This window comes from Lycorma delicatula, chromosome 3 (assembly GCF_047948215.1).
Source record: "Lycorma delicatula isolate Av1 chromosome 3, ASM4794821v1, whole genome shotgun sequence".
NCBI classification, from domain to species: Eukaryota; Metazoa; Arthropoda; class Insecta; order Hemiptera; family Fulgoridae; genus Lycorma; species Lycorma delicatula.
The window spans coordinates 84,067,770-84,088,451 of NC_134457.1; the positions used below are offsets into that span (position 1 = coordinate 84,067,770).

The window sequence follows — 20,682 nt, forward strand, 5'->3', positions numbered from 1 at the left end:
TTAAATTACACATTTGACTTGAATTGAGCCTGGATCGTGTAGAATCATAGTATAACTAGAACGATAGCTGATGGACCATGATACTAATTACTTATTTAAATGATGGATAATGATAATAATTTGGGTTTTTCGTTTTTTATAAATTTTATTTTTTAATGTTCAAAATATTGCATAATACATTGTTACAAAGATATTAACATTATGTAAAATCGACATATAATGGTAAAATAAATACAATTAAGACTTCTATTGTTGCAAACAATTACAGCAACTCACATTTATTTAATATATTTTTAAAAGTTTTCTTAAAAATTAGTCGAATATAAAATAAAAAAAATTATATAAATAATAATTGTCATTGAACTATAAAAATGTTCGATTTTTTTTTTTAATTTTTATAATTTACATTTTTATATTACACGTATTGAAATCTTATATAAATATAACTTATTTACATGGATATTACATTAATGTATATTTGACGTTTATTTTAAAAATATAACAAATAACATTTTATTTTTAGCTAACATTAATAAATTGTTATTTAAAGAATAATATCGCTTATTACAATAAAATATTATTATTTTATTTATTTGAGTCTTTTATTCTCAAACACATTAAAACGGCCACAACAATGTCTATATATACATAATTTTTTTATACAAATTCATTTTGGCGCTACCTTCGTGATGTCAATAATAATATAATCGAAGTAAGTTTTAGCGAATATTCCAGTGCTGGAGCACCTGTAAACAAAAATACAAATAATTAGAAATTAAAACTATTATAATTATTTTATTTTGTCTATTTAATATCATTTTAAATAAAAGTAATTTTTTATTTCTAAAATATATAAACTGTATATATATATTAGAAAAATTAGATGTATTTTTTGTATTAAAAGCCACATAAATTATCAATGAAATTTTATTAAAAAAATTATATATGGTTTGCTTTAGAGAATGCTTTATTAAGAATTTCAAATTTAGAATACAATTTATAAAAACACTTTGTAAACTTTGCAGCAGATAATATGAAATACATAATGTCTCAAATAAAATGTATACAGTTTGAACAGTTACATTTCATTAAAGAAAACAGTAGATAAATTATGCTTGTGCTGTTTTTTAATTTAAATTTATATATGTCCAAAATGACCACCGTTAATGTCATCACTCGTACGGCAACGGTTTAATACACAGAGAACTGTAATGTAGCTAAAGATAACGTGTTAACTTCATTTTTGATTTGCTTTCATCTTGTCATTTGCAGTGTGTTTTGTTTTGTAGCGTACAAATTTTCAAAACACTATATTAGTAGAAGTTCATGGTGTTAAGTCTGAAAATCGAGCCAGAAACTCCGAGACACTTTCTATTCATCGCTCAGGAAAGGTATTGTCAAGAAATTCTGTAGTGGGGTGGAGGCCTATCTTGTTGAAAGTAGTATATATTTTCATCAACATATAGGTTATGTTGGAATAGTGTCGTTTTATGGCCGGTTAATAATGCTGTTAGTAAGATATGCCGGTAATAGTCCCCTCAAAGAAGAATGGCCCAACAATCCCTTTAGAAGATTAACGGGTTTCTGTCAAGTTATGTGTGGATTTGTGTTATTTAATTAAACACTGTAATGACTGTTTATATTTCTATTAAGATTAAAAGTGGCTTCATCCGAAAAAACAATTAAATTCTTCAAACCCTTTTTCTGTCATACTTACCCCGGTTCACAAAAATACGTTTTTGTTTCTTCTAGTTGAACAGCTATGAACCAGTTTGTTTCACAAAATTATACTCTCCTGTCTGGATCTTGTTTATTTAATACTTGTAAAAGTCTTGGGATGTATGGTCTCCACTTATTATATCGTAATATTCTGTGAATACTGTCTTTTTTAATATCGGTCTCATGAAAATTTGCCTAAACAATTTCTTGGGAGTTGTGTTTACATCACTAAAATGGAATTTTCATTAGACGTCAACCTTTTTTTTTGCCCAGATATCCTTTTTCTTACATTTCTCACTGTTCTATTAAACTTTAAACTTATCATGAATTCTAGCACTAGTTACTCTCGTAGCTGGTGGTTTAAAATCCATTGTTCAACGTCTTTGAACTTCTTTAACATTCTCAGTTTTCCAATAACAGTTCAAAAGCTACTTATTCTGGTAAAAGGGCAACTGAATTTTAGTTTTATTTATTACAAAATAATTAACACATAATCTAACAATGAAAAAGATGGTTTGAACTATCAGCTGATATGGTTTAGTCATTTCTTCTTTGTTCATTTTATAGCTAAAACCATTCAAACAATGTACACATTTGCCACATTGAATACTGATATTGAATAGTGATATTTGATACATTGAATATTGTAGGCTGATATACAATCGGGGTTTAACTGACTAATTTTCATGATGTGGATAACATTATAATTGATTTTCTATATCAATATCGATGAGGCTTATAAACTCACTAATAACGCTTGATTTCCAGAACAAAAATTTAAAAAATGTAAGTTATCACAAATCAACGATTAATTTTAGTGTTAGAACACAAGAAATAAAAATATTTATTTAATAAAAATACATTTTTAAGGATGTTAACTTCATGACTTTAAAATATTTTTTTAGTATTATTAATTTCAAGAAATAAATACATGTCGATCGTTACTAGTCAATAAATTATATAAATAACTTCAGTAATGGGTAATTGTGCTACTCTACGGATAAAATAAGGAATTTCCGCTATATTTGGTTGGATGGATCAAGGAAAACTCCTTAGTAAAAACATTGATCTGATTCGGCATCACAAAATACTTAATTAAATATAAAATAAAATAAAAAAGTGGATAAATTCCAAAATAATTATTTTAAATATTAATATACTAATAATAAACTAAATATGTAAAGTTACTGAAAAAAATGTTACAATTTAGGTAAAATCGTTTGGGCACATATTTCTGTATACGTTGAACAAATATGTAGAAAATTCAATTTTTCTGTTTTCCTAGTTGGTGTTATTTTTTTAAAAATAATCCCTGTGAGAATGATAGTATTACTTTTGTAAAGTAAAATAATTTTATTGTAGATTAAATAAACTGGTGGTAAGTGGTGTTTTAAATGATTCGGAAATGTATTGAAAATGGTAATGAAAGCGTAATAAGACCCTTTCTAATAAGAGTAAGTATTGTGTTACGTTACACAAAAACTTTTCTGTTGTCTGATGTACGTAGAATATTGTTATATCTTTTTAGGAATAAGTAATTACACATACGCACACGCACACACACACACACACATTTAAGTATGCCACCATCAGGGCCCTCGTAATCTAGAAACTCTACATTAAATGGGAGACATTTCTTCGATTTTTGAGTGCATTACAAATATCCTATTGATTGGTCTAAATTAGTTGCACTAAAAAGTACTGTTTTTAATTTTTACAAAGTCATATTATTTTTCTGTTGTTTTTAATAATAAAAGTTGGCTTTTTTCATAGAGTTCATTACAACAATTTTCTCATAATTAAATAAGTTTGATAATAAAATTTACGTAGTGATTAGTCATTTAACAAAGTTATTGTACTTAAAACCTAAAAAATCATTCTGATGTGGACATAGCATGACTTCCTTGTACGCCTATTAAATTACATATATACATTATTTTAAAATGAAAAGTACATAAAATTTTATTTTTTTAATAACTTTTGATATTTTTTCATATGTATTGTTATTATTGAAATATTATTTATTGTAAATTTTTATTTTACAGTCAGAGGTTAATTATTAATAAATCAATATATTTAAATTAAAAAAAGAAAAAAAAGGAGATGAAGAAGTCGGATTCGAACCGATGTGCCTTCTCTTTGTAAGATACAAATATTTCATTAGGTAAATTCTATTTGGCTATAACTCTGGAACCAAATAAAATAAGTACCACTTAAGTCCAAAATCCAAAAAAAACTTGATTTTGGGATTTTTTGAACACTTTTGGTCCAGCTGTTTGCAATAAAAAGGGGAGATGCACAACTATATATTACAATAGTCCTAAATCCAAAATTTCAACTGCTAATCGTTTTTGAGTTATGCTAGATACATACGTACGTACAGACGTCACGCCAAAAGAGTCAAAATGGATTCAGGGATGGTCAAAATGGATATTTCCGTTGAAATTTGAAAACCAAAATTTTTCGTGATCACAATATTTCCTTTACTTAGTACAAGGAAGTAAAAACGTGTTTTTTTTTTCACCAAATTTTTCTGTTTTACTTTGGATATCGTGATGACTACGGAAGGTACAGTTTTGCGAGTTGTTTTTTTCGATTTTTCAGGTCTTAAGTTAGCCTTTTATATAACGCCTTAAAAATTTCAGTATGATCTCATTCCACCGGTGGAACTGAAATCCGGGCGAAAATTTTCGCTTGCTGTAACTCGTAACTCGATAACAAAGTGTTTTTGGACATATATTTGTATGAACGTTTTTTATTATTTCAAGCCTAGAATCTGTTTCCAAATTATTTTCCATTCAAAATAAAGAGGACATTCCTCCTGAATCATTCTGTATATTAAAAATATTTCATCGCATGTATTTACTTTTTATTTGAATAAAAAAATAATTTGTTTCATAAATAATTGAGATCTGTTTACGGTTTGCTTATATTTTACGTGATTTTAATTTAAAAGAATATCAAAGTCATTGCTCACGTTCTGTCTTTCTAGATATAATTTTACCGGTGCAGGATTAATTAATCCTTTGAAGCCTATTTCTAATTTAGATGTAATACTTCGTCTTAGTCATAAATAATTACTGCTTCAAATATTATATATAAAATTATAAATGAAAAAAAATTACTTTTATATAAAATGTTATATAAAAACTTAATAATCAATTAAACTGTAAAATACTAAATAATAACATTTAAAATAATTAAGAAAACTCTCAACAAGCGTTTGTATAAATTAAAAATTTAAAACTAAATGAGCATTTCAATTATCTTTGTACGTTGTTAAGGAAATAATAAAATGAGATAAAAATAAATAAAATAAGATATTAGACAAACATTACAAGAATCATTAACTCGAAATAGATCTTGTAAATCAGTGCAAAGAGTTATTTGTATTTAACGATTCAACAAAAATTGTTTGGATTTATAAAGTTGTGGAAAACACATTAAACATGCAAATTGATTCTTCACTCGACGTATGCTAAATTTCTGACAAATAGCTGAACCGTATCCTTTAAGGATGTTACATAGTATTCTTTAATTAACTGTAGATATTTCTTCAACTTGTTTATTTACACATGTATTACTAATTCAGGGTCTTGTTGTGATAATAACAAACCTAAAAAATTGTTAACGAACCTAATAGAATTACAGCAAACTAAAATCCAGTTTCCCCAATTATTATTAAGAAAACTGCTCATAAAAAAGTTAAAATATAACAGGTGTTTATTGATATATGTTTAAAGTATTAACATTTTGCAATTACGTACTCGTGGTACCGTTTATCTGCAGGACCACATAGTTTTTCAAAGAATTTTCGCTCCTATCCATACAAAAAAGACTGAATGAGTCTTCTTGAAAAAAAAAATGACTAAGTGAGTAATCTCATAAATTAGTAAATTGCAACATTGTGATGCTGCCAAAAATAGGGACGGCCAATATCAAACCCAGGGACACTTAAGAACCCAAGAATAAAGATCTCACAATCTAAAAATACGAATCATCTCTTACATTTCTATCAGAGAAGAAATAAGCTATAGTACTTTGTTTTTTTGGGATCTATACCAAATATAAATTCCAGGTACGCGGTTTATTCTCCATGATGACGCAAGAATTTTCATCTTGACGATGAAAACATCTATTATTGCTTACTTGGCCGTTCATTCAGTGTGAAGCATGTTTCATCAGATTACATCTTGAGATACAGAAATTACGATCGTTTTACAATGACAAAATTTTTATTTTTTCTGTCAAAATCATCAAAGTTCATGAAGTAATTTGACCGTTAGCATTTAAACATTAATTCCTCTAGAATCTTTTATAAATTTGTTTTAGGTATTTCCAGTTTAAAGGAAGCTTTTATGGTGTACATATCAGAATTCCATACCAATTTCTTCACAAGTTTTAAAAGTACAACTAGTTGTGAGCCAACCTGATAGTGGAGAGTGTCTATTGCATTTTCAAATGTATATGTAACTTATACAAATTTTAACTTATCAATAGTAGAAAATTAGAATATTTTCCGTGTAAATTGATCTTTTATTTTTATTAGTACATAATAATGTATTTTATAAATTACATATAAAATCTACTATTATGTTATATACTATTCTATTGATAAAAACCAACTGCTTTAGCAATTGTTTGAATGAATCAAGGGAAACCCGGTAAAATTTTGATTAGAACAGCATCACAAAATAAAAAAGTTAATCCTACAATAAAACCTGTATATGAATAAAATCTATTTTAATATTTAAAATAAAAACGCCCGTTAAAACAAAGAGATGAAAGTACTAGGCTAAATAGAAAAAAAATCACAAAAAAAATCCAAATCCAAAAATACGTTAATGAAAATGATTTGAGCACAGATTTACATATACCTTGACCAGGATACAGAAAATTAAGGCTTTTTTTCTTATTTCTTATTTCTTCTTAATTTCTCATTCGTATTATTTGAAAACTCAGAACTTGACGTTTCATTACACCGTCAAATAAAAAAAAAAAAAAAAAAGAAAACCAATTTAGTATTTAATAATTCCGGAAAGGTGTTTCTATATTGTTTTGTTTTACGGTTGATATCACAAGACTGGATAGTACGGCAAGATTAATTTAGTGTATTAGTTATTGATAACATTTAATCTTGGTTACTAATAGTCAAGGTGCTGGGGAGATACGTCACAATATTAGAAAATCTAAATTATTATATAAAGTTATTAATTTGCTACTGGAGTTATTAATATAACTTTTCAAAAGGGTCTAAACCAAAGCTTACACCGAAATAAGTCATGAATTGCTCGATGATCAGGAATTCAATATTTTAGACTGGCAATAGCAAAATCCGGATCTTTACAGTAAATTTGTGGTCCCATTAAAAAAGGCTATTGTTAATGTGAAGACATCAGCATCAATTAACATTCTTTATAACGAACTTAGCGAATAATGATATCTTGCAATTATATTAGCAACAATACGAGATAAATTAGTCGAAAGCAAACCAAAGAAAGTCAATGATGACAGTAACATATTAAAACGAGAAAGAAGAAAATTAATAAAGAAGAAAATTAATAAGGTTAATAAAAATATATAAATTGTGTATAAAAAAAAAAAAAATTGGTTTAAAACTAATTACTTAAAACTGAAATAAAAAAAAGAAAAAGAAAAAAAGTATAAAACACATTGTCCTAAATCTCTTGAATCCTAAAATTTATTAACATTATACAAACTTTTAATGTTTCTAAACTGTAATTTTATTCTTATCTGAAGTATACAGTAACATAAAATAGTCTCGTTAAAGGGTCCATGAATAAAGCATAAGATCGTAATACAAAGTATAAACTGCTTAGATGGACACATAATCCTAATTTCTTCTAAAAATCTTAATAACCAAAGAGACGGTGGCATAGCGAACAGTTTGTTAAAAAGTAATCGATGCATTAAAACTGATTTATCCTTGCAACTAAACACAAAACCAATTAAAACTTTTCTTGCTTGCCGACTTTAATAAATATTTTCTTCGTTATTAAATATAAAAAAATAAATAAATCCAATTTAAAAACAAGGTATTTCATTTCAATTCTATCTGATGTTCATTAATTTACTTTTCCATATTTAAATAATATTTTGTTATATAATGTTAAGCTATGTTTATAAAATACGCATAACTGAAATATTTGGTTCCCAAACAATTTTTTTTTGTTTTATTAATAAAATATCTTTCTTAAAGCTACATCTGTTTTAATAATTGGTTCATTTAAAATAAATGAAATATGTAACAAATATTACTAGAGGAAAAATCGTCCTTAATATTGTAACCATAATGCAGACGTACAAAAAACAATATCAGCGTTTTAACGAGGTTTAATATTTCTTAACTTTTATTTGCAATAATGAATGAAAAATAAAATGAAATAATAACTCTTAGAGCTTTCCGTCCAAGTATTCAAAGTGAGCATCCTGACTCCGGTCGGGAAACACACCTATCTTGTGACAATTCCGGTCGCCACACCACCCCTTCCGTACAAATCCCTGATGGGCTTTACCGGAAATCGTCTTATTGACAGTCTAATTCTGATTACATATTACAGTCATCAATTTTCCTTGGTCAGGATGTCACTGCTGCAAATGTCTTTCATCACGCTACATACATCCAATCGATAGGAGAGTGCGTCCGATACTTTAATCTGCATGTCTGGACTAATGAAAGAGACAGCAGCTTCAATCCTGTGCCTTAAGTAAGGTATATAAATAGGTAATGAAGGCGGATCTACTAGATTTCTTTTTATAAAACCAAAATGAAAAAAATCACATGGGTCAGTTTGGAGACCACTTCAAACAAGATCTGTCATCAGTTCTATGCCGATCGATCCAGAGGTCTGGAAAAATGCTATTCAACTATCCCGTTTATTTTCTCAGGAGGAGGTTGAATAACCGACGGTTATTCAACCTCCTCCTATTAGGAGAATATCCTTATTCTCAGGATATTGCAAAGAAGAAATTAAATCTTGAAAATTCCTTTTCGTATAGTAATATTTCATGAAAATTTTCTGTTACGGTCATAATCTGTGTCAACTTTTCAATTAAGATGAAATGTTGACTCATACGATCAAGGAAATCGTCATCTTCATGCTGCAACATTTCATTTCCGAAATTGGCATGCACAGCGTAGTCGGCCGGCTTCAAAACCTGTAACAGTTGTAAACGGTGTGTAAGTAGTGTTAACGTATGTAAGCGTTTCTTTAAATATTTCGACACTGTCATCATCGGCATTGAACTCGTGGCTGGCCTTCCCAATAGATTATTTTTTTAAGGATTTCTTTATCTTACTAAGGAAAAACTCGGTGACATGTTCAAAACTTTCTTCAGACACTCTGGGTCATCCTGCACACTCACATCCGGTCGTTTTAAACGTATTATCCATCGATGATTGTTATTGTCATTAGGATGATCACAATTAAATTTTCTACAGAAGGCACATTAAATTGAAACTATTCACATTTAGCAAACTGTAAAAGAAGGCTGTCTGTTTAGCGCTGTCAAACAGAAAGATAGAGAATCTACGGTCATGCGCTCAACTATGTCATACTCTTATTTTAACCTTAAATCAACACTGTATACCTCAACCAAGAGACATAATAAATTAAAATCCGATATTCTTTCTGCACACCTGTATATGTGGTTGAGGTAATAATTATAAAAACAGCCAATGATGATAAAAATATCCGGAATATGCATATAGCTTAAAATTTAGGTCTTCCTCCGATGATGAAGTTGAAAATTGTTTGATTTTCTCATATATATTTAATATAGATATTTTAAATTTCTAAATTAAATAATTGTATTATTTAATTTATAAGTTATTATAATTCGTACTTATTTAATTGTTTGTTAAAATAGTAGAAAGATTTCTTGTAAAATTATTAATGTTATAATTATAATGAAAATTGATGTTGATAAAAAATTGGCATGTACTTGTAAATCCACCCGTTTCCTAAGGAATTTATTGTAGCTGTTTATTGTAGTAATTCCTTAAAGCTAAATCTAAAAAAACGTTAAAATTATTAAAAATTTATCCTTTGTGGTAAAAATTATCGTTACTTTTCAAGAAGATACCGGCAGCTGATCTGTAGTTAGTTGTTACATGGCGCCACTGAAAGAAGAACATAAATTAATTAAATTTATAATCTAACTTTATATAATAAATAAATATAGTTATAAATATAATCTAACTAAACTTAACCTACGCTTGCTTCGCTCGCTAACCTTAACTAGCGAGCGTAGGTTAAGTTTGGGTCGATTATATTTATATTTCTAGATTTATTAATTATATAAATTTATATATGTATTTAATTATTTATATAAACTTATTATACAGTGCACCTTCAATTTACGCGGATGTTACGATCCGGAAAATTTCCGGGTATAATGAAATTGCGTAAATTGAGATTCACATTTAATGCAGAAATGTTGTTAGCTTCTTGTTAAGTTATACATTAAACGATATTCATAAATTATTGTACTCAAAAAATACTGTATTTTTTACTATTTTATTATTACAGTACCATTATATTATTTTAATAATATTTAATATATTTAATGAAGAAATACAGGATATTTTTTGGGGTTTTATTTATTTTTTTTACCTCCGGGACCACCGTCAGGTATTGTTGAAGAGGATGAGATGGATGACAATGTATATAGCCTGTGAAAATGCCATACTTGGCCGGGATTCGAGCCCGGGACCTCCGGATGAAAGGCAGAGACGCTACCAAGAAATACAGGTTACGTTCTATTGAGTGCTACAGACAAATAATTCGTGTTGTTCGCGAAAATAATCTGATAGGGCATACCTTCACGACGCGTGATGAGAGGGCGTTTCGGGTGGCGCTCAAGAGTTTTCACCATTCGATCCCAGTTGCAGTTATACAGTAGGAGACTGATAGTCAGGGGCACAAGGTCCTTTCTTTCTTTCTAGTTTAGCCTCCGGTAACTACCGTTTAGATAACTCTTCAGAGGATGATATGTATGACTGTAAATGAAGTGTAGTCTTGTATATTCTCAGTTCGACTATTCCTGAGATGTGTGGTTAATTGAAACCCAACCACCAAAGAACATCGGTATCCACGATCTAGTATTCAAATCCGTGTAAAAATAACTGGCTTTACTAGGACTTGAACGCTGGAACTCTTGACTTCCAAATCAGCTGATTTGGGAAGACGCATTAACCACTAGACCAACCCGGTGGGTAGGGGCACAAGGTCCAGAGCACCGTAAACGCACGCCACCGAGTTACAAAGGAGCTGTTGGCGACTTTTTTAAATGTTTTTAACGTTGCGTTAGGTTTGAAACACCAAAGAAAACCCCAGGGTTGGTGCAGTGTATTAGGTATCAACAGTACATTATAATTATAGACTAATTATATCTTTTTTTTTAGAGGATAATAAAAATTTTTCAGTCAAAGTAAATTTAACTAATGTTTTAAAAGTGGTAGGTTTTTACTCTACAGCTGTAAAATAACAATTATAAGCATGTTTTTCCTTATAATCCTTCATTTTGTGAAAAATTTTCCAAATTTATTGTTAGAATAATTAGAAAAGGAAAAATCTGAAATTATGTATATAAAATTCATAGAGTTGAATGATTACTAGTATGAAAATATTTTTTACATTTGGCAAATTTTTATTTTTTCAATAGTTTTTCTGTTGATACTTTGTGTAGAATGTTTTGTGTGATGTGTAGAATGTTTTAGGAAGTTACTGAAATAGTTATAGGATTATTTATGTTATCAATATAATGGGAAAAGTTCATATAAATTTAGGTCCGCAAACGCTTTGGTTTTACGACTAGAGAAACATTTCGCCCAGATATATCTGCTCAGAAGGTAAAATAATGTTTTACTAAAACTCTACGGACACAAATTATTGAGTAAAATTAATGGCTTTATGTTTATATTCTTTCCAATATCTGTGGGAAAAAGCATCTCCACATTTCATCCGTAGTTATGGATTCGAATCACGTAATCAAGCATGACATTTTCTCACATGCTAGAAATAATTCATTTCATTATCGCCGTTTGTCAGTTATTACAGGATGCCAATCAGAATGAAACAGAATATAGAAGATTTAATTTCTGTCGACCTTTCTCTCTTTCAAGTCAATTATAAACATATTTTACACATCTATTTACTGTTCCGATGTAAGAGATTTCGGTCAAATTTGTCATATGTTGATAAGAGTAAAAAAAAAACATTATATTTATTTAGAATCCTACATGAAAAATCTTTAATAATGAGTCTTGGAACTGCAAGTTCAGTAATTTCTTAGAAAAGAGTTGAAATCCAAAAAAATCTGATAATAAATCACGCTAATTTAAATTTGACGGACATTTACTTTATTAAATTACCATTAATTAAATAAAAATAAAACTTCAAGAGAAAATTTGAAAGAAGTTAATTCTGAAAAAAAATTGACAAAGTCAATAAAAACCAAATATATGTTTATTTATCTTTTAAATCAATTTTTATTGAAAGCTAAACACAACAAAATTCTGAAAATTCTTTTGCTAGCCGTAACCTGGAAAAGACTTTCCAGACCAGTATGAATTTTTACAGTGTTTTTGTTATGAGGAATACGTATAGATACTTTCTGAAACAGCCGGTAATTCATTTTTATTAGATAAGACCATGCACAAGTAAAGTTTTCTTAAAGACCAAACCCTCTCTAATAAAGCACTTCCTCAATATTCCCTTTTACCCGAATTTGTCAAAACTATGAAAGAAGCGCACAATTCTGCAATGTACTAGTTTTTGTAAAAAATTATCATGCATTCCACAAATATAAATCAAAACGAGTGCGGCTAACAAGCTTTCAAACCCACATATTGTATTTGTTGGCTTGCTTTTACCAATAGAAACATTTTATTGTTTTTTGTTTAAGAAAATGTGTAAAAATGTATTTGTAAAAAAAAAATGTAACTATAACGGAGACCCAAATTTGAGATGATCGCAAAATTTTAAATTATTATATATTAAAATAGCTGGGAATTTAATTTTTTTTTTTTAAATCGTAAAATCATTTTAGATATTCTTAAATAAAATGATGTTTAAAAGAAGAAAAATGTCGAATCAAATCTATTTCAAGAAATTCGCTGAAACTGATTTAAATACAGTATTTAAAAAACCTACTACTGAAAAATAGTTTTATTTTAATCTGCTTTAAAATCAACACTTTAAGATTAAATGATCTCTGTGTTAGTATTAGGGAAAAATGGGTATTTCCTTAAACAATCTATAAATCTTATAGAAAAATGAGAGTATGTGCTTAGAAATTAGTCTAAATTTCTATTCACACAGTCTTATTAACCTTTGTTAGATTAGGTCTGCGATTATGGAACAAAATTTGAATACTAGGGTGTGTACATCATGACTTGGCTCAGATTACCTCTAAAGACTTCGTAAGTGAGTTGGGAATTCTACGAATCAATTAGAAGAAAATTTCAATTTTCCCGGTATTCAGTAATGCATGGTATGGGATTACCTCTTTCCATGCATAAATGAGGTGTATAGTAATGAATTTAATTTAAATAATTTTTTTTTTTTTTTAAGCTGATTATGATGTTGCTTACCTTTTTTATCATTTGCATCGAGCTTACAAAAGTTAATCTATTATTTTCATTTTCATTATATATTTCATACAATTATATATGCTAAATGTAAAAATAACATGGAAATAGTTAATATCTTTAAACATGTTATTGGAATTAGCAATACTTTAAATTTTGAGGAGAAAAGCAGGCTAATAATTTTTGATCCAGTTATGTTGAAATTTTTATATCTAACAAAAACAAGTAAATTACATATTCAAACGTGACAATTGTTTCTGTAATAAATATTCAGGTTTAAAATTTAGTAAAATAGTCATAAAAGAGAATTATGATATCCAATTCCGCAGTCGTTTTTATTAAAAAAAAAAAAAAAAAAAAAAAAAAAAAAAAAAAAAAAAAAAAACAATCTGATTAATACCATAAAAAGTGAAGTTTAAAAAATTGATAAAATTTCAGTTTCATTTGATGTTTCCACACTATATCTTACTTCTGCGATCAAGAAACATAAAAGATTTTAAACAACTGGTTGATAATCTACTCAATTATTTTTACTAAAGCATATACTCATAAACTTGACGGAATTACTTATGAAAAAAAAATTCTTATCAATTCAATGCTAAAAAATAAATTGATGTAAAACTAAAGGGAAACCTTCGTTAGGAAACCCTAACTAACATTTTCATTGTTAAATGAAAAATGAAAGCTAGAAAAGAACTTCAGTATTTCCTGAAAACTTAGTTGAGTTACGTGGATAATATTTTTGCTATATTTGACATTTTTCTTCACATTAAAATTCGTTAAAAAATTAAATCAAATTAATGAATATTACCTGTGAAATTATGAATAAACAGATGCTACAACTTTGCATTTAATTTGTAAAGGTAGTAAAATCATTATCGATATTTACATATATATATATATATATATATATATATATATATATATATAAGCACATTGATAGATACATCACCAACTATTTTTTTTATGCTATTTGACATAAGATGGCGGCTTACAGAACAGTAAGTGTATCAGAACAGGTGTCGGTTGATATTCAAGATTTTTTAAAAGAATTGAATTTTATTAAAGTCAGCAGAGTTGAATGTTTTTTTCAAGGTGAAACGTTGATAGTATTTAGAAAAAAAATTGTTAAAGACTACAAAAAAAATTTAATTTTTATAGTAGACGAATTATATCGGATAAAGTTCAGGTAAAAAAATGCACATAACTGTAGCAATAATTTAAAAAATGGATATATTAAAAAAAATTAGTCCCCTTGAAATATTTATAATGTTATAAATATCTCTATTATTTGACTAGGGTTTCTAATAATTGAGGATCCAGTGTTTTAAACCAAAATTCCTTCTTTTCAATAGAAATTAAACAAACAGGCTGTAATTTTTTTAATTAAAATACTTAAAATTTTGCTAATAGAAAACTTTTGAAAAAAAACAATTTTTTTAAATTTTTACAAAATTTCATAAACATTTCGCCATAATTTCATAATAAATCGTAAGTAAAGACACTAATTGTTATAAGAAATTTATAACCATAAAAAAGTTTATGAAAGTTAATAAAATATTCTGATTTTTTTTCGCCAAATAGTTAATCTTTATCTTATAAAATAAGGAAAAAAGTACCATTTATTACTTATTTGGTAATTAAAATAGAAAGCTGACAAAACTTGCATAGATTTTAGCTACCGATAGCTTCGCCCTCAACTACTTAGAAGGAAATTTAAGTGCAACATAAATATGCAAGTAAAGAATTATTTAAAAATTTATTCTACTCTTTGAGTAAAATTTTGAGGTATGGGAACCATGGTAAACGTATCTACATACCCCCTTCATCAATTACTAGTCAGTCGGGGGCTCGCTTTGATCGACCGAACATCTAGCCAGAGCATTCCGCCCCTTAGACTCTCGCAGTTTTCGTTACCGTCATGGTTGTAAGAATAATACTGAAAAATAACGATTAAATTATTCAGACTTTCTAGAAACCTGAGAAAGAAACTAAATTAGAAAAGACAGATTAGTAGTAACTATGGTAATTAAAGTATATACACATTTGACAACGAAAAATTCATAATTTATTTCTATTGCCGTGGTGACAGAAATATAATAATGAAGTAAAAGCTTTAATCTTTTTTTCTTTAATGAATATCCTTAATTCATAACTTGACACCCAAGGGGGTGACGTTGACCTAGGGCCTCAATCTATGGCTGAAAAACTTCCCTGAGATAACACTAATGTATCCTGCAAATTTTAAAGCAATCAGGGACAGGCAAACTTTCAGCTTTATACGAGTATATAAATTAAGAGTATAAACCTCAATTACAAATTGATAATTTTAAAATTAAATCTTTCCAATTTCAGATTTTTTGTAGACAGCCTTGTGATAATCATTCTACAAATCATCCAAATAGACTTCGCAATTAGGGGTTACATCCTTAAAGTAGAGATAAAAAAATTATGTTTTATTTTTTAATCCCGTTGGTTTAAAATTTATATTTGAGGGTATCTTGCTTTCCACATTATATAAGATGTTCCGTCGCGAAAATGTTACATTGTTTATGTGTCATTATACATGATTTTGTTAAAATTTTTTTCAGACTATAGAAAAATAACGTTCATGAATTTAGCGTACTAACAACAAAAACTTTTAAAGTAAAATGTTTCAAAATCCTGAACATTTATAGCTGTTTTTTGAGTAGTTAATTTTTAAAGCAGCTCTAATTTCTTCTTTTTTTTATTCTAAAACACAAATATAATTTTAGATTAATCTTTCGTATAAATCGTTCGAACGAATGAATCATTCGTGCGCTGTGCGTAGCTGCCCAACTGCTCGGCGCATCACGTGGTGCGCTCTTCGACAGTAGCAGCTAAAATAAAAATGTGAGTAAATAATCAAACAAGCAAACCCACATACTACCCTTTTTGATAGAGAGTGATAACGAAAATTAATTGGCGCCAATTAGACCTACATTCACAAATCATTATACGAAATTTCAGAAAAGTCAATTACTCCAGTCTTATGTAGCAAGCAAAATGACAACTGAAAAAAAAAAAATCATTAGGCTAATCATCTCACACCTCTGAATGAAATTGCCCAAATATATTACTACAGTGACATATTAGTGTAACGGAATTATCAAATTAGTAAAACATATAACTTTGAGTCCGAAAACGAAAAAAAAATTTTTTAATGTTTTTTTACCCATCTCCCTTATAGGGGTTTGAACAAGATGTAAATACCATCAGAAGTTATCTTAGTTATCTAAGGGGCATTAAATTATGTGAAAAATTTACCTATCCTTGGAGTAAGGTTTTTAAATATGAAACCCAGAAGATACTTTCTTGCTTTCTTGACAAATTTTAACCAAAATTAAACAGTATCAATGCTTCATAAACCAAGATGCCAAATTTCTTTCATATTTGCCTATCCAATCTAGAGATATAAAATAAAGAACAGACCAGTATATATATATATGTTCATACATCCATCTTTCTGGAATTTTTCGGTACTAAAATTGTGTTTTTGGTTACTCAATAACCTGATAATAACAGGTGACCATGGTCAAATTATTCAACATTCAATAGTAATTGTTATTTTTCGTTAAATGTACATAAATCGATGATTTTTATTTATACACTTTACCTGACTGTTCAACCAAACATTACTTCATGTAATAAGACGTTCCGCATATGAGACCGTGCGGCATAATTGTGAGGGTTTACGGAGACCGTACAGTAAAATCCCTCACTTACCCTGACAACTAATTTCTGCTCTATAATTTCACTCAATACTTAATTTTCTTCACCCCCATAAGAATCTCAAACATAAACTGTGGAGACACAATGGGCTTCCATTAAATTACGAAATATAAGTGTAGAACAAATTCCGCGTTAGTGGACTCAGCATGTCAACATGTCTGAATAGATTAAAGCGGACATCCGTCGTCTTCTGGGGCACCATAGTGATTAAAGATTAAGCTGCAACAAAAACATTAAACACAAAACCCTTTTTTTCAATTTATAATGTAAGTATAAAGTGTTCTGGTTATTATAGTATTAATAAATTTCAGTAGTGGGGCTCTAGGAAAAAGATCTGACTTTTTTAATCCTGTTAAGTGATTATCCCTTGAAATAGATTCAGTGATCTAGTTCCATATAGATGAAGTTGCATCCTCTAGGATACATAAATCTTAGTGAGTCATTTATTGTACGGTACCAGCGATTTTACTTTGTAAATATTTCTCTTATTCTCTAATAGTCGGAAAAGAAAAACGTCAAAGAAAATTTTTATCACGCAATTTTAATCAACTGCAGAATTATTTTTATATTTTAAAAATAAATTAATCACTTTTAATTTTTTCTTGAAATATTATGGATTATCTTTTGCTTTTACCGAAAGAAAAATAACATATTCTTTAACCGATTTAAATTACCGATATAAATAAATAAACGTATAAATAAAGGATGAAGTAATTAAATAAATAATGAAAACGAAACAATCATTTTTCATCTTAACAATTTTATACAACGATGAAAACGTATAAAATGAATTGAACAGTTGTAAACACACAGCTGACGTTACATCAGAAAATTTCTCAGTTGCGCATCTAGTAAATCTATATAATATATATTTCGTCCTTTTTATATTTTTGTTAGTTTTCAGCTTGACTGTTCTCTAAACAAAAAGCTGACTCTTGTATTTCTGTTGTGTTCGCTTTTCTCTTCCGTTCATTTACTTTGTTTCTGGTTCATCGCATGTTTCAATAATTCTGTGCTGTACCCTCCTGAAGCGATGAGGCTCAACTAACGCACTGTGAAGGAGATTCAGAATTTTCTTCCCCTTCCCTACTCTTACATTTCATCAAGATCTGCACTTCTCATTTCTCTTTTCTTCTTTTCGTTTCGTTTACGTATACTTTTTGAAATACTCTACTTTTACTCGACGGAGAATACAACCTACTTAGTTATCTTAAATTTAGTTATATAAAAGTATGTAATACTTTGCAAAAAATTATTTGTTAGAATTTTTAAAGACAAGAAATTTTTATCTCTGTAATTAATTCATTTAAATTTAATCTTCAATATAAAAAAGAAACCGATAAGTTTCATATTATTTAAAAAATTCTAAATGAAATATGTATTATATGATATATATATATATATATATATATATATATATATATTTTAAGAAAGAGTAGGATGATTATAACAAACTGTTTTAAAGCTCATTGAAAAAAAAAATTAAGATACAGAATATTTATATTTTTTATAGTTTTAAACAAAATTTTGCCCATAGTTTACACAGTTAATTTCAAAAGTGTTCTAAAGTACCTGTTTGATAACTTTTCAACAGTGAAACAGTAAAATAATAAAATTTAGCAAATGTTTCTATCTCAAAATATCTCTTATTTAGTATGATACCACTACTCGGTATGTATTTTAAAACTACCACTTTTAAAACTAGATGTGAAACACATTAAAGGGCTATCATTTTGCTGTAGCCTGAAGTTTTTTCGTTAAATTTTTTTCCAGTATTCTTTAAAATGATATGTTGCAAGCCTATTATTTTTTAATACAGTTTTTGAGTTTCCCTCCATAGGGGGCTTAGGAATGTAATAATCTTATATCGAAAAACAAATCTTTCAAAGTAGGAGCATTCGGTAAATTTAATTTTTCTTTGAACAGCGGTCGAAAAGTTTATTAAGGTTCAAATGGTTTATTAATATTATTGTATAAATTATATTTTTACTCAATAATTTAAGTGTTTTTTTTGGGCACATTTATATTACCTTCAATAATTTCTTTAAATCTACTAAAAATGACTTTTGTGCAGTCGAAATATGTATCTGGTTATAGATTTTTTTTTTTGATTTTTTTTCTGACTTCCTTTTCAAGACATTTTAACAACGCTTATATCATAAATCATTCTTTGTAATTGCCAGTGATCTTTAAAATGAAATTGTAACTTCAAATACGTTTTTGTATTTTATTTATTTTGTTCAGGAAGTTAATTTGTATTTATATTTAATATAGCTTATTTCTACTCCATACGAAAAAAACAAATTAAATGTATTTTCTCAATAGACATGATTTGATAAAATATATAAACGGTTGAACAAGTGTACATTGTGATTAATATATTTATAAATATAGGGAAACAATGTTTATTTTGTGTTGATTGTAAATTTATAATACAATATTTAACATTCTTGTTTAACCAAATATTTGTTTAATACCAAGAGTTTAGAAAGGAGAAGGACCGATTCCATCTGTCACCCATCACTTTATTAAATTATTTTGATTTACGTCATACAATCAGAATCCTCTCTCATACAATCAGCATCGACAAATAGAAACCTATATAAATATATTGAATGTAACACATTTATTTATCTATAAATTGGAACATATAAGAGAAAAATAATTTCATTTAAGCAAAGGAATTAGTTTCATAAATTTTTTTTATAAGGTTAAGAATAAACTCCTCCATCCAAAAAAAATATATTCGAAAATATATAAACGCAGGGAAGTTATAATTATGGCAAAATCAGATGGCAATGAAGGAACCATAACTTTAATGAAATAAGTATGTTTCCCAAGATTTTTTTTAGAACTTACAAAATCAAAAATAAATGGCATTTATATATTAAACAAAATATAAATAATGTGTGAGCAGAAGCATAAATTTTTTTTTTTAAATTACCCCAAAAAGAAGAAAGAGAGAAGAAAAAAGTAGTTGCAAAAAATTCATCACTCCAAAAAAATGATTAAAATAGATTTTACTTGTTCAATTTTATCTTCACAGAAGATAAAGATGATGTGCATGAAGTTCATTGATAATAAATAAGTAAAAAATAAATAAATAAAATCTACTTTTTATAAAATAAATTATTGTATAACAACCATCTAACTGATTTAAAACTTAACCTTGCAGATGAATAATAATAAACCATACATAAATATATTTTAAAACTAAACTATTTTGTAACGGAAAAAATAATTAAAATATAAAAGATAATAGGTAATAATTCACTAAAATTTAAACACCGTTCAAACAGCAGTAAGTGGGACATTAAAAAAAATTAATCTGTTTTGTCCATAACAATACTAAAAAAAAGATCAACTTTGGATGCAGTTTCAAATTTTTTTAACAGTTTCACGTAAACATTTTTGGATTAGGAATATTACCGATAAAACATTCTGGATAAAGGAGAATCACATTGATGAGATCACATTTATGATCTCATGAAAATCTCATACATGTGAGATTATGATCTCATAAATGTGAGATGAATCACATTTATGGGTAATTTTTAGGAGGCATGTTGGAACGTACCAGACAATATGAAAAAATC

The 20,682-nt window shown here is 27.7% G+C and overlaps 1 protein-coding gene across 1 annotated transcript in view; it reads right to left on the reverse strand.

Moving 5' to 3' along the window:
* Positions 1-463: 463 nt before the first annotated feature.
* The window catches only part of LOC142320924 (synaptogenesis protein syg-2-like), a 900,325-nt gene continuing 880,106 nt past the window's right edge, over positions 464-20,682 (reverse strand). The window contains exon 6 of the mRNA XM_075358908.1: positions 464-746. Coding sequence (XP_075215023.1) covers positions 679-746 — 68 coding nt within the window. The 3' untranslated portion in view covers positions 464-678. The remainder of the gene's footprint in view (positions 747-20,682) is intronic.